This window comes from Micropterus salmoides, unplaced genomic scaffold (assembly GCF_014851395.1).
Source record: "Micropterus salmoides isolate LMB-PRFRI ecotype aquatic unplaced genomic scaffold, ASM1485139v1 Ms_hic_scaffold_18, whole genome shotgun sequence".
Lineage (NCBI taxonomy): Eukaryota > Metazoa > Chordata > Actinopteri > Centrarchiformes > Centrarchidae > Micropterus > Micropterus salmoides.
This window is the reverse complement of record NW_024040928.1, coordinates 15,904,754-15,919,753: the sequence shown is the minus strand read 5'-3', so window position 1 is coordinate 15,919,753 and position 15,000 is coordinate 15,904,754. Positions and strand designations below refer to the sequence as shown.

The following is a 15,000-nucleotide window of genomic DNA, read 5'->3' as shown; positions in this document are numbered from 1 at the left end:
GTATTATGAAGCTTTAGGATTCTTTTTAAGATTTCACAATCATTTGTCAGGTTAAGGAAAGGCACCAAAATCTCAAATAGGTAAATCAAAGTGAAACTGTGAATTAAAGGACTGTATAGGTAACTGTATTCACATGAAAATTCATATCCAACTCAATTATTCATTTTAATTTGTGGAATAAACAGTTAACCTGAAGAATATAAAAAAAATGAACATAAGCACAGAGAACTGTTCATCTATGTTAAGAAAATGCTTTTCTTGGGGTTGGTTGATCAAGTACGTTGATAATGCAGTGCCTTGTTTACTTATTCACCCACATTTACATATCGCATATTTATTTAGAGCTTATGCACCAATACACCTGGCAATGTTCATGGCGATGTTCATGGGTTTCAGACAACAATGTATTGTGGTTTTCCAAACTAAAACAATTTGATCAAAAAGTCAAGACATCATTAGACAGAATTTAAATCTGGCCAGAAATCACTTTGAAATGGGGTGAAAACTTTCTATAAATACATCAACATCCTGCCCTTTTTATTTGTTGTTTAACTTCTAAAGTAAACATAATTAATGCGATTACAAATCGCGAAAACCTTTAAACAGCATGGTGCTGTCCACACACTTATAAAACTCATTGTACCTTGAAAAATGTGCCTCACACTCAGTCACCACGTCACACAGGGGGAGAGGAGTTAATGTTCCCAGGGCCTGGTTTAGGTCTCTCTCTCTCTCTCCTAAATACATTCACACACACACACACACACACACACATACACACACACACACACACACACACACAATGTGTTTGAACAGGCCACAGGCACAGGGCCGAAGGCAAATGACGATAGCTTTCATTGCAAAGCAGATTTTATGTAGCAGATGTGGACTTGTCTCTGCTTTTCCAAGAGATAAAGTGTGTGTTTGAATCTGTGCTTCTGTGGATATCCCTGGAGACCGCCGCGCTCTCCATGGGGAGCAAGATCAGAAATGAATGTCACTATTGATATTTTTTTGTCTTTATTTTCTTCTACCATCTGTATCAGAAACATTCCAGCGACACCTCCTTCATATGAATATGAAATGACAACCCAGGAGGGAAGCAAAACACGGTAATTTGTGTGATTACAAAATCAATAACACCAAAGCCTTTTACATCAAGCTGATAGCCAACTGAGTAGTAGTAGTGTTACTATGGAGAGCATTTGCTACACCACTGTGATTAATGTTATTAATGAGAGAATCATTCAACTGTGTACTTTGCCTGAAAAGCTGCTATGGTTTGCAGTAATCAAGCATTACATAATTCAAACACTACCAGCGCCTATTTAGTCTAATGGATTTAATATCAAAGTGAAGGGTTGCAGGCAAATTTCAGTGTTGTTAATATTAACCTGTGCAACAATAAATAGTCCACTTTGCTGTTGAGAAGAAATGACAGAGACTTTATAAATATATTTAATGGTTTTTTCTTTAAGAAATAAGCTGTTGTTATAGTTTGGATTTTTAGCTGAGAGTTAGATAGAGTTAGATACCTGACACCGCTGAAATGTAAATCATGCTAATGAAATCAGGCTGTAGTGATGTCAATAGATAAATAAATAATAAATAAAAGTGTGGGGGCAAGCAAAAAAGTAAAAAGTTGTGTCTTCATTTCCTCCAAAGCAAGAGGCAACGTCAGTGTCTGAAAAGTAAAGCCAATGCAGAAGTGCCTTAAACCTGCATTCTTTTTAATGGGCAGCAGGGGGCGACTCCACTGGTTGCAAAAAGAAGTCCGATTGCATTTGAGTCTATGATTAAACAACTCTTCTTCTAACTTCATTTATTACCTCACTAAACACTTTCTTTAATAGTTTATGGTCTCAACCGCTAGTTTCAAATCTTCTTCCATACAGGATGATGTTCAATTATGTTCCCATTTAGAGAAAAGGAGACGTTAAAGCAGGATTTGCTTTAGGTCGTTGCTACCTTGTGATTGACAAGTCGCTACCATGGTGACCTCGGATAGAGGCGGCTTATTTCCACAGCGCTGTGTACATTTAACTAGCCCTGAACTTGTTTTGGGGTGCTGTGCAGGGCTGCGTAGGGCTCAAAATGTCAGGGGGTGACTCAGCGCAAATCAATTCTGCCCAGCTGATGTGACACCAGCGATCTTAATTATGTGCACCTTGTGCTGTGAATCCAGACAGTAACATAACTGGTCAGGTTTTGCAGTATAAACCATAGACTGTCTATAAGAAATGGACGTCATAGTCATCGTGATGTCACCTGTTTGTGGACTGCCGTTTTGAAGCCTCGAGTTTGGCCAATAGGGCACCGCAATGTCGAGTTTTTGCAACCAGGAAGTGCCCAGAAGTGACGATACGTCGGAGCTAACGGCTGTGTGCGGAGCTAGCTAGCTTGCTTAGCTAGGTGCAACTGTAACTCATGTTAACTGTCATTTTAACAGGGTTGATAACTTTGTCTAGTGAACAACAGTCTTAAAACTAAATGTACTCACCAGAGAAAGTGAACAGCCAACTCCTAATAAGCTTTTTCAATGGTGCTGGTTAAATTTACACAGTGCCGAGGGTACCAGTCAGCTCTAGCCTGATTGACAGGTGACAACTTGTCAATCATAGATAATCCCGCCCTGAAACATACTCTGCTTTGTGGTCTATTTTAAAATAAATGGGAGCATAATTTACGAAATGAACATCATTTTATATTGAAAAATACTTGAAACTAGCGACTGAGACCATAAACTCGTCAGGAAAGTGTTTACTGGGGTAATTATTCAGCTGAGAAGTAGGGTCATATTCCCATTATTTCTAATGGAGCCGGACTTCTTTTTGCAACCAGAAGAGTCGCCCCCTGCTGGATTTTCAATAGAATGCAGGTTTCAGGGACTTCCGCATCGGCTTCATATTATAGACCAGAAGCTTCACGCTTGGTATAAACATACTAAAACTGAAGCGCTGCCTTACATTCTCTTTGGGACTGTGAGCTGCACTTTATCGGAGCTGCTGAAGTTAAGTGTGAATTTGTGGTGAGGTTTCTGCCTTATCAGTAGTGTTTTTGGTTGGTTTCGGTTTCACATGCAGCATGCAGTCCCAAACTGTGTCGGTCAAACAATCTAAAGGGGATATGGTATATACCAGCGGACCAATAATGTAATGCACAGCAGAGTAGAAGTCAGGTTGAATGAAAAATATGAATTCCCATTAAATTATGACATTAGTCTCTTAATATTGCGATTTTTTTTCTGGACATGTCAGAGAACACAGATACGTGGTAGAGATTCTGAATGTGCAGAATGTTTTGAACATGAGCAGAAAACCTGCTGAAACACAGGAGATATTACAGTCAAGGAGTTTCTAACTGAATTAAAATGAATTAATTTATCATTGAGGTGATATGTAGGCCTACTGAAACAGGTTATTTCCCCAAACAGAGGCTAAGCATGTGTACTGACTCAGCAGGGATTTTGTTAAATTAAAAAAGTTGATTTACAAGAGAAAACATATTTAAAAGCAATAGCTGCAGAATGCCTGAAAGACTTATATTGCATTATATTCTATAAAATTTTAATATTTTCAATTGTCACATACCACCTGAATATTGTGTTTTCCTTTATATAAATGAAAATTAACCATAAATTGGTGCAGAAATATTCACCAGAATGCAGGAAAGTAATTTTTTAATGCTCAAAATTTCCTGGGGGAGGACCACCAGACCCTCCTCTTCATTTGACCCCTCCAGTATTGTAACTAAACCAGGGCTATTGCATTCCAGGAAAATGACCCCATAAATTTATAAAAAATAGTATGTGGGTTGACACACAGTTTATGGGGGGACACATTCCTAGATCCCAGGCTAGGTTTGGTCTCCCAGTTTAGGCTATGATGTTGAGGCTGATCACACTTCTTCATTAAGGACCATGATTATTTACATGGCTATTTATACTAAAATTGTGAGTTTGGCTGCTCTACAATTCCCGAGGATTGAGAAGTGACACCAACCATCGCGGTGGACTGGGACAAATTTCGTCTAGGGTCCAACACTGTCAGGGCGGGCCCTGGTGCTGTATGTGTTTTTGTCTAAGAACTTTGACCCTTTGAACAGTGTGTTTTCACTGTATGAAAGTTTCTGAAGCATTTTAGTTGCCTAAAAATGTCTTGTTCAGCATTCAGTTGTACTAAAAGACACTGTTTACTTTTTCTGGTAAGTACATTTTTTCAAGCCTGTTAAAATTAGCATCCCAATTAATGTTACAGTTATCGTGAATTATGGATTCACCTTCATTAACAAGATAGCTAGCTCCACCCTCTCGTCCCAATATGGTCACTTCTGGTTCCAAAAAAAACAAGATGGTGACGGCCATAATGCCAAACCTGAGGCTTCAAAAGGGCAATCAAAAAATCAATGGGTAATGTCACGGTTCACTTCTTTTATACAGTCTATGCTCCACAGGCATGAAGCAGTGAGTTTGTCCTGGGCACCTACAGCTGTGATTCAGCAGCCAGAAGAAGAGAAATCCCGGCTGAGCAGTGTGCGGGATCGCCTTCGGCTCTAATAACTGTTGTCACACATCATGTACTTGACAGAACAAGCAACATGTAACATCCCAAGTGTGAAGCTGGTCACACAACTGCGGACTGTGTAACCAAGGTTGATGGGCACACAATCAACTGATGCTGCATGAAAGCTCATACCATTGGTGTTCCTAAAGAGAAATTTTAAAAAAGAAATACAGAATTGCACTGGTATAAAGGTGATGTACAAATTTGGGGAAAAAAAGTCATAATCGATGTGGCACAGATCAAGATATCCTGATTTTTAGTCCTTAGGTAAAGCTCCACACAATTCAAACATTATTCCTGAACACTTAATGTGTTATGCAATATGACATAAATATTCATAGAACAGCTTATAAGTAGACCTTAAACATAGTATAATCAATATTCATAATCAAACAGAGAAAATTTAATTATTATCTGACTATGCAGTTTCCCTCATCTCTGCGGAACGATTTGGCATCTTCCCGCTCATTGTTTTGGTTTTCCAGCCCACACTAACCTGTTAGCTCCAGCCCGTCCTGTAGCATTCATTCTGACCAACTAGAGCTGTCCCAAGGGCTTGTCAGTCGATGCTGCAGAAGCTGCTCTCCCTTGTGCTCCCCAGCCTCTAGTTCCTCTGCTACCTCTACTGTTTTGTCTCCTGCCACCACTTAATCTTCCCCGTCTCTGACTGGGCTGACTGTGTGTGAAATTGTTGTTGTCCGAGAACACACGGGATGCAAAAGGACCCCAAAGCGCTGCCTGCTTTCTTTCAGCACTCATGTTAGCCGACTGGGCTTTTCAGACAGAGTGAGCTGATGTAGGTACAGCAAAGAGCAACTCAAGAAAACACATTGATAATCTACTAAAAACTCTATATATGACATATGTAATATAAATGATCTTATTCTGATGATATGTGTCCCATGCTTGCCAATGCTTCTGATTTCTGTCCCTCTCCCCTCTATTTACCTGGAGTTGCCCCCACATGATCAAATATCAACATCTGCCCATCCACTAACATTTTTAGAAATACTATAGTATTGTGTTTTTTTAAAATTACATACTTATTCCACTTATGTGTACAAAACAGACAGTGACAGAGATGAGGAAAAGACATACACAGGCAGGAGAGAAGCGCCTCCCAGCAGATCATCACACATCACTTTATTGTTGCAGAAGGGGCATTGCTTCTTCTAATCCGGGAAGACATAAACAGCTTAATTTATGAGGCTGTTATAAAGATAAGCTCTAACGTGACATGTGATTAGAAAAGAGCAGAGGAGCAGAATCGCTTACAGAGTAGCCTGGCTGAGGGGGAGGAGGAGGTGAGATGCTGTTTCCTGTTCCAGTTTTTACCAAGGCAAATTCCCTGTATGTGAAAATGTACCTGGCAATAAAACTGATTCTGATTCTGATTCTATTTGTTTGGAGTACGTGACCAGGAATTACACATTGTACCTTTAAACACTGTAGCTTATTACCAACAAAGTAACTCCATGAGCCCTGTGTACAAAGGCAGTTGCCGGCTTTGGTGGGTGACCAAAAGCAACATCTGTTAAGGTAGATAAAAAAAAAACAACGCAATGAAACATCTCCTGCTCTCACAGTTCCCCGTCCTCAGTGGGCAGTCCATTAGTGGCCTCCTGCATCCCTCACCTTTCCCCCCACTTTGAGCCTTAAACTGACAGAGGGCTTTACAGCTTTCAAACTGGAGATTATTACAGTTGATAGTCCACATGAGGTGCAAGTGCAGTGACCCGTATTTTGCTGTTGTATGAGAGCCGTTGTTGAGACGTGAGCAGTCCAACAGAGACAGTACTGGAGTTACTGAAAAAATCCAGTTTCAAGCCATCATGAAAAGAGCCCACCTGTCCCATGTCCCAGTTCCCATCACAGCCAGCCACAGATCAGATCTGAACCCACCACATCCAAGTCTCTCTATAATGCCATAATGTTAAGTATTGTATCTGGCCTCTAATCATGTATAATATAGCTTTTGAATGTCATTAGTTCATTTTCTTATTTTGTCAAATGTATTATTTCAGCTCAGTAGCTCTTCATATGTTTCCTATGTCTTAAACTGTTTCTTGTACTGCTGTAACATGTGAATTCTGGAATATCTCCATTGACAATACATTCAATTGTACTTGTGAATTTGTCCTGAGCATTCAGTCCTATAATTACCTTGAGATTTTATCATCATTAGTTACATGACTACGCTAATGAAGCACTGATATAATCAGTATACACAGGCCATGTTCAAAGTAGAATTCACCAAGCTGATACCATTTGGCATTCAGTAGGTTAAAGCTGTGTGCTGCACAATGTAAAATATGAAAACATGACTCAGAGGTAATGCAAAGTATCGTGTCGTGTGGGAACATAATTACAAGGGAATGTCAGACAGTGTGCGAGGGAGTAGAAAAGTTATTGCATAGAGGAGAAAAAGAGAATGCACAAAACATTTCCACTGTGGCCTTGTAGGGATTCTGTAGTTGTTACATGACTGTATGTGCCAACAGATGTAAAGTTGTGTTTCAATGAAACACAAACAAGTAGGCTTTTTCTGCACAGACATTTTGACTGAGTAGCAAAAGTGTTACTGATAACATTAATGACAGCTCTGTTCTGTTCAAGTGTCCCAGTAAGCCATGACATGCAAAATACCAGGACCCTGAAAGTGAAGCAGCTAAATGATTTTCAGCCATCATTATTTTAAATTTTTTACAGCCATGACTTTTTGTGTGTCAAAACATCTTTGACTATCAAAAGCACATGAAGCTTGTTTTCACATGTTGGTTTCTACAATCTGCCCTGCCATGGATTGGCGACCTGTCCAGGGTGTACCCCGCCTTTCGCCCGATGTCAGCTGGAATTGGCTCCAGCCCCCCGCGACCCTGTACGCAGGATAAGCGGTTGACGATGGCTGGATGGATGGTTTATACAATCTTGTATTCTGAAAATAAAACATGTGCTGAACATTTAGGGTGGTGTGCTGATCTAGCTATGAAAGCAAAAACAGCTTGGTGCATAAAAACTTTTACAAGGAGAGGATTTCCGTCCATGCATCCAAACACATCTCCAGGTCTCCTGGTCTGGTACAGTCTCCTTGTTCCTGTGTGGCACTCTGATGCCCTAAGGTATGCTACCTGTTTAAACAGCCTGGCAGATACACTGCTGTGTTTGTGGCTGCTGAGGCAGCCGGGTTCATTCAGAGTCTGTACAGCGCAGCTGAGAGGGGGAGCGGACAGACTTATTATCATTATAATCATCGCTCTTCCCACTCTATCACACACACATACACGTGCCTGCAGCTGCTTTATTCCAGAATCATAATTGTAAATCCTGAGAGAGATAAGGCAGAGTCTAAACAAGATTCTAAACAACATATTCCATGTTCTGTGCTTGTGCATCATATCTTATCAATGCAACCATATACCAAGGCCAATAATGAGTTCATTGCAAGAAGAAGAAAAAAGCTCATTTGACTTCTGCAGCCATTATAGCTGTGTGTACATTAGGTTACATTACACCTGCTCATCCCCTGGGGGGAGGTCATCAAAGCTGCTAAGCACACTTGACCACATGGCACATGTTTTCACATGTTCCTGTTATCTCTCTATATCTGTCTGTCTCATTCGCTCTCTCTCTTTCACACACCCACGCACAGACTGAGCATGCAGGATTCAAATGTGTCTATGTGTAAATTGAAGCTATTTTCTGGGGCAAAGTACTTGCTTTCTCGATGTGCCATTAGGCTCTTCAAACGGAACCACCTGTGCTCCAGAGAAAGAAGCTGGAACGAGGTAAAGAGGATATTTTTTTAAAAACACACACAAGTCAGGTGTAAAGGAACACGTGACAGAGCCACAGCTGGATTTTATTCCTTTATTCCTCGTGTAGAAAATGTACATCAAAGACAATACTATACAAAATAGAAAAATGGCACACAGTACTCACAAGGTCAGACATTTAAACACAATAAGGGCAATGCAATACTGCTTTGGCATTTTAAAAAAACACAGACTAAAGTGCAAGAATTTCCATTCCTTTTCTCATTTAAGTACATTCACAGGTTTGTTTTGTCTTTTTCACAGAAGTTTCTTGTTCACAGCATGTCCAGAATCTCCTCCAAACTCGTGTTGAGACATAGTAAAGTGCAGATACAGTATGCATGAGAAACACGTTTCTAGCATCACACCCGCTTTGTGTTTGTAAAGCATTCACTGTCAACTGTAAGCAGATTGTCGACAGTCACAGGATGATTTGTCTTTTTTTGCTTTCTCTTTTCTCACCCACACATTCACTCACACACCAAAAAAAAAAGAGCCCTAGTGTCTTTTTAGACTTCACTTGGTGACCTGGACCTGTAGGCCTTGTTGGCCTGAAAGCAGCCGCAGAGAAGCATGTAGATGGAGCGCTGGATCTCTGCGTTTCTGTAGGCGTAGATGATGGGGTTGATCATGGAGTTGTAGGTGGCTGGCAGCAGTGTAGCATAGGTATACACTGATGGATAGTCCCTCTCACCTACCAGGCAGTAGATGGCGAAGGGCAGCCAGCTGGCACCAAATGTCCCCAAGATGATGGCCAAAGTGGAGACCCCCTTCTTAGTGGCCATGTAATGCGACGTGGCAAAAAAGTGCTGCTGGAGGGCGATCTGGTGGGCATGGTGGCACACGATCTTACAAATCTTGAAGTAGAGGGTCAGCATGAGCACGAAGATGGCAAAGAAGGAGATGGCCAGGAGCGTGATGTTGCTCCGGGTCAAAGGACGAACGATGCTGCAGGAGGCCGGGTCGTCCAGGCAGTTCCAGCCGAGCACCGGCAGCAAGCCCAGGAACAGAGACACGCCCCAGGTCCCCAGTAACATCAGGTGTACGTACTGCAGCGTCTTCTCTGAGAAGTATGTCAGAGCGTTGTAGAGGGAGAAGTAACGGTCCACTGTTATGGCCAAAAGGCTGCTGATGGACGCAGTGAATGAGGCCACCAGGAAGCCTACAGTGATAAGGCTGATAGTCTCAGAGGAGATCACATACTGAAACACAAAGTTCAGGATTAACCCCATGCCGGCCAGCAGGTCCGCTGTGGCCAGGCTCCCAATCAGCACAAACATGGGAGTCCTTAGTGTCGGCGTGTAGAAGATGATTGCTACTACTATGGCGTTTTCACAGGCGATAACGGTGCCTGACATACAGAGCATAATGTCCCATGGGTTGATGGGGAAATCTAACGGGGCGGTGGAGTACTCCAGGCTGCCATTGTGCTCGGGAGAGTCCGCCTCCATCCAGGGGAGAGCCTCTCCAGCCACAGGGGTCGCCGAGGAGTCGTTCACCACCAGCGACTCGTTCATATCTCCACGCTGTCGTCCTTTTGTCCTGAGGGCAGCAGAGGGACAAGCAGATTGGTTTGTTAATGTCAGTGTGAAGTGGAGTTGGTAAGGCTTCAGTGTCTTGCTCAATGACACACAAGATGAGTGTTAACTTAAACTGACCTGATACAGTAAGTGAGTCTGATTACTCACAGAAACACACAAGAGCCCAGTGTAAATGGGTTCATATGATGAGAATTATGCAGTTCTCGGCTCAGACTATAGTCATCAGTAGAAACTGCAGATTTAATTTTTACAGTGTCTTCTATAACACAGTTCACTTTTAATTTGTGAGTGGCACAGCACAAAATAGACTCTAGGGATTGGTGATGGATTCAGCTACAAATTAGGGGCTGCTCCCTAGTGAGTAAATACTGAAACAACTCAATTTTTTTCTACTTGTATTTCACACACAAGCCCTGCATTCAGCTAAAACTCATTTAGATGCAATATCTCAAACATCAGCTCAGAAACTGTGCGTTTAACTTTTAATGCTCCGATTTTGAGCTTAAACAAACAGCTGCCTGTTACTTGTTGACTTTACACGATAACAACCACCGGCACTGCACAATTTAAATTCAGATTTAGGGCAGATTTCCCATTTTAAAAGTTACTGTAATATAGCGCAGCAGCAGCAAAGGCAAAGGAGCTGTCCGTGGTGCTGAAACCACAGCAAACTCTTATGCTGACAAACAAAACATCATATAATCAATTTCCTAATCTAACATGTTCGACAAATTATTTTTAATACATTCGTAAAGTCTTGGTGTGATTTGAGTGCTTAATACTATAATTATTAAGATCTGGTATCCACTTAGGGATATAAAAAAAAGTGATGCTCTTTAATATGTCTTGCTGTATTCTTACTACAGTATGAGATTCCAGTATGAGATTACTACAGTATGCTATCACTCTGCTATTGTGGAGAGACACTTCAAAGAAAAATAAAATATTTGCGACCGACATAAACTTTCTTCTTCAAATAATTTTCATTTCTGAAAAGTGTGGTGTACCTACCTCCGTGACAAAACGGTATGAGCTGAGGTTTTCGCTGAAGTCGGAGCCCCTTGATCGTCCGATTGGGAAAGCGTAAAATAAAAAGAAGAAAGAAATCAAAATAAAAAGGATGCAATGACTGCCCCCCTTTTTTCGCTCATCTCAAGTGAAGCCCTTGATTTTGTTGTGCTTCCCATGCAGGGGACAGACACCCAGGGCTGGGGTGGTGTGAAGCATCGGCCGGTGTTCAGCTCAGTGAGGAAGGTGAATGTGAGGAGGAGAAGCAGAGGGGACAGACCAGAGACACGGGAGGAGAGCTTTAATCCCGACTGACGTAACGACGCAGAAAGAGAGAGGGAGAGAGAGAGAGAGAGGCTTGATGTCAGGTTCTGTCTCTGGTATCAAAGCTCCTGTATATTTCAGCGCTCTTTCACTAAGAAAATGCAGCTTCTTGCAGGGTCCTTTTGCCTGTGCCTAAGTGACACCTCTCTCCTGAAACGCAGGATGAATTTTGACCTCAGACAAACTGTTCAAGAACTGGTGCAAAAGCCAACATACACGATCCCTCCCAGGTGCAAGCATCATGAACAGGCTATTGGGGGTAAAGTAACATCAGCTTCAATAGCCTACGAAATCAGTACTATTATCAGAATTCAGAATGGTAGGATATTAGCATCATACAGCCTATGTTTACAAGCCTGAGCTTGCTGTAAAGCCACCCATGTTTTTTGTAAATTAACAAGGTAAAGGTGAAGTGTAGCCTATCTCAGAGTTTCACACTGAACGGGTCAAGGGCGGGTCAACTAGTTTTTAACACCTGCTAATTTCAAGTTTCAGTGGATAATTTGTGGAAGGTCATCAGCTTCAACATGGAAAAAATCCAATCTCCAAGTCCATTACCTCAGTCTGAAGGATTTATTAATTAACTACAATAACATGGTTAAGGATGCGAGAACACACTATTTTTCTGAACTCATTACTACACATAAACACAATCCCAGGTTTCTGTTTAAGACTGTGGATCAGCTGGTAAACCCAACCCCTTCTTGTGCCTCAGCTGGAAGTAATGATGACTGTGAATTGTTTTTATCTTATTTTACCAATAAGGTGGTGTCAATCAGAGCCTCTATTACCCCCGCGGCCTCTTACTCAGAGGTTCCTCACCAGCAACAAGAGAGTTTTAACCAGTTTTATCCCATCGACTTGTCTGAGCTTTTAAAAACAGTATCACAAATGAGAGCGTCCTCCAGCCCACTTGATGTAATACCTACAAAGTTTTTACTGAAAGTAATAAATTCTGTTGGGCCCCATTTGATCTCTGTTTTCAACAGCTCCCTATCTACTGGTTGTGTCCCTGATTATTTTAAAACGGCTTGCGTGAACCCACTTTTAAAGAAACCTGGTTTAGATCCCTCCCTCCCACAAAACTTTAGACCAATTTCAAAACTGCCTTTTATTGCAAAGATTTTAGAAAGAATTGTGTCCAAACAGCTGCTCACTGTACTGGAAAATAAGTTTTCCGCACACTGAGACTGCCCTGCTTAAAGTCACCAACGACCTTTTAATGTCTGCTGATGAATGTATGTGCTCAGTCTGGGTACTCCTGGACTTTAGTGCTGCTTTTGACACCATTGATCACAACATCATGTTAGACAGACTGAGGCACTGGGTGGGGATCTCTGGTACTGCCCCTAGAATGGTTTTCATCCTACCTGTCAAATAGGAAGTTTTGCGTGTCTGTAAAAAACTATGTCTCTTTGTTCTGCCCCAGTTAAATATGGTGTGCCTCAGGGGTCGGTCTTAGGACCCATTTTGTTTTCCTTGTATCTGCTTCCCCTTGGACGTATTATCCATAAACATGGCATTTCTTTTCATATTTATGCTGATGACACACAAATATACTTGCCTGTCAGATCCACAGACCCTGGAATGCTGAGTTCACTTAATAACTGCCTTTGTGAAGTTAAAAAATGGATGTCAAATAATTTCCTCCAGCTGAACTCAGACAAAACAGAAATCCTGGTCATCGGGTCCCAGCAGATGGCAAAACAAATACTGCCATCTGCTGGTTCCCTAGTAAATCACATTAAGCCTGTGGCAAAGAACCTTGGTGTTTGGTTTGATAGTAATTTAAATTTCGAGCAGCACACCACAAAGCTTGTTCAATCATGTTTTTATCAACTTAGAAATATAGCAAAAATTCGATCTATGTTAACCTTTAAGGACACCGAGACCATTTTACACGCCTTCATCATCATCATCATTTATTGCAACAGTCTTTTCACCTGTTTAACCCAAAAATCTATTGATCAACTCCAGACTGACATACACACCAGCACGTACCTTGAGATCCTCGGGCAGAGGTCTGTTGTCTGTTCCAGAGTCTCGACTGAAAACTAAAGGGGACAGAGCGTTTGCTGTCAGGGCCCCGAGGCTCTGGAACAGCCTGCCCGAGGAAATCAAGTCAGCTGAGTCAGTGAACTCTTTTAAGTCCCTTCTTAAAACATACTTTTATAGGAGAGCCTTTCCCGATCTTATTTGACTTTATTGTATCCCTTTTATTTCATTCTATTTTACTAATTTTATATTTATCTTAAATGTGTATTTTAGTCTTTTCAATGTTTTCATGCTTTTATCTTGTATTGTTTTTGTATTATTGTCTTTTGGGTATTATTGTCTTTACACTTGTTAAAGCACTTTGTAACTTGTTTTTGAAAAGTGCTCTACAAATAAAGATCATTATTATTATTATTATTATTAATAATATGAAATTCAATAACATATCAGTGTTATTATCAGCATACAGAAAGGTATGCTATAAGCATCATAGGCTACATGTTTACAAGCCTGAGTTTGCAAAGTCATCCATGTTTTGTAGATTAACAACCTAAGGGGAAAAGTGTATCTCAGAGTTTCACACTAAATGGGTGGGGCGAGTCAGCTTGTCTTAAACACCTCCTAATTTCACCCAGTTTCAAGAGTGCGGCTTCTGTGGAGGAGCGTCCCCCATGATGGTCTACATGCTATTTCATGCTGCTAGTTTTCTTACAACCAGGATTAGGATTTTCAAGTATTTAAACATGGAATTTATCTGTGGGTGGTAATGGTTATTGGCAGAAATAAATAAGAGCCATTATCAACCTTCAAATATCTTTATCGACTAGAACCTCTACAACCAGCAGTAAGTTTTAGTTGAACATTTTGTTGCTACAGCAACCCCTACTGGCAACGTTCCATGGCAGTTGGAATTTAACACCAAGCCTTTTGTCACATCCCTGTCCGAGCTAATATTGACAAGCATGCTTTATCTACTCTCTAACGCACATACACTCATTGTCTATGGGCGTTCCACTAGACAGGCTTATCTGTATGTAATTTGAGATGTTAAGTTAGTTTTTAGCTATGCTAGCAGCAGGGCTCCAGGGCAGTGCTCCTAGGTCTATCCACCATTTAGGTCCAGACTAAATTATCTAGACAAATATTAACTTAGACGGATTTGCGATAAAAGTTTGAACATTATTTTTTCATGACAACATTCCTGCGTTCCCACTGGCCTCAATGCGGACCTACCCACAGTCTATGGGACGCACTAGCGAGGAGGCTAACCCATGGGCTCTAGCATCGGTCACTAGTCCATCTCTTAAGGCAAAGTTTACTCACTGCACAGCCTAGCTGCCAGTATGAAGGAATTTTTGTGTCTTTTTAATGCAAGCAAAAAAAATGTTTTGGGAGCATATTCATTGCATCAAAAATCAAGTTTTAATTAAAAATAAACAGGCCTTTTTTGTGTCACAAAAAGTTTTAATTGCCACTATGTCCTCTTTGATTTCAAGTCAAAAAGATTTCCATGCGAGTCAGAACGTTTTGCAAGTTATTAAGTTTTGTAAGTCAAAAGGTTTTCTTTGCGAGTCAGAAAGTTTTGCAGGTTAAACCGTTTTGCAAGTCGAAAAGTTTTGCGAGTCAAAAATGGTCGAAATAAGAGATTCTATAGGTGGGTTTGACAGACCATGGTTTTGCATTGACCGCATGGCCACACCCACAATCCACTCGACTGTTATCTAGATATATTGAGGTGTTGCTGCCTTGTTACGTTTT

General features: G+C 41.1%; 1 protein-coding gene across 1 annotated transcript; it reads right to left on the bottom strand.

The window, feature by feature from the left end:
• Window positions 1-8,441: 8,441 nt before the first annotated feature.
• LOC119909092 (G-protein coupled receptor 6) lies at window positions 8,442-11,365 on the bottom strand. Its single transcript, XM_038727151.1, has 2 exons — window positions 10,927-11,365; window positions 8,442-9,916 (listed from the first exon to the last, which is right to left on the bottom strand). Exon 2 carries the CDS (start codon window positions 9,889-9,891, stop codon window positions 8,884-8,886), a length of 1,008 nt encoding a protein of 335 aa, XP_038583079.1. The 5' UTR covers window positions 9,892-9,916; window positions 10,927-11,365; the 3' UTR covers window positions 8,442-8,883.
• Window positions 11,366-15,000: the final 3,635 nt, after the last annotated feature.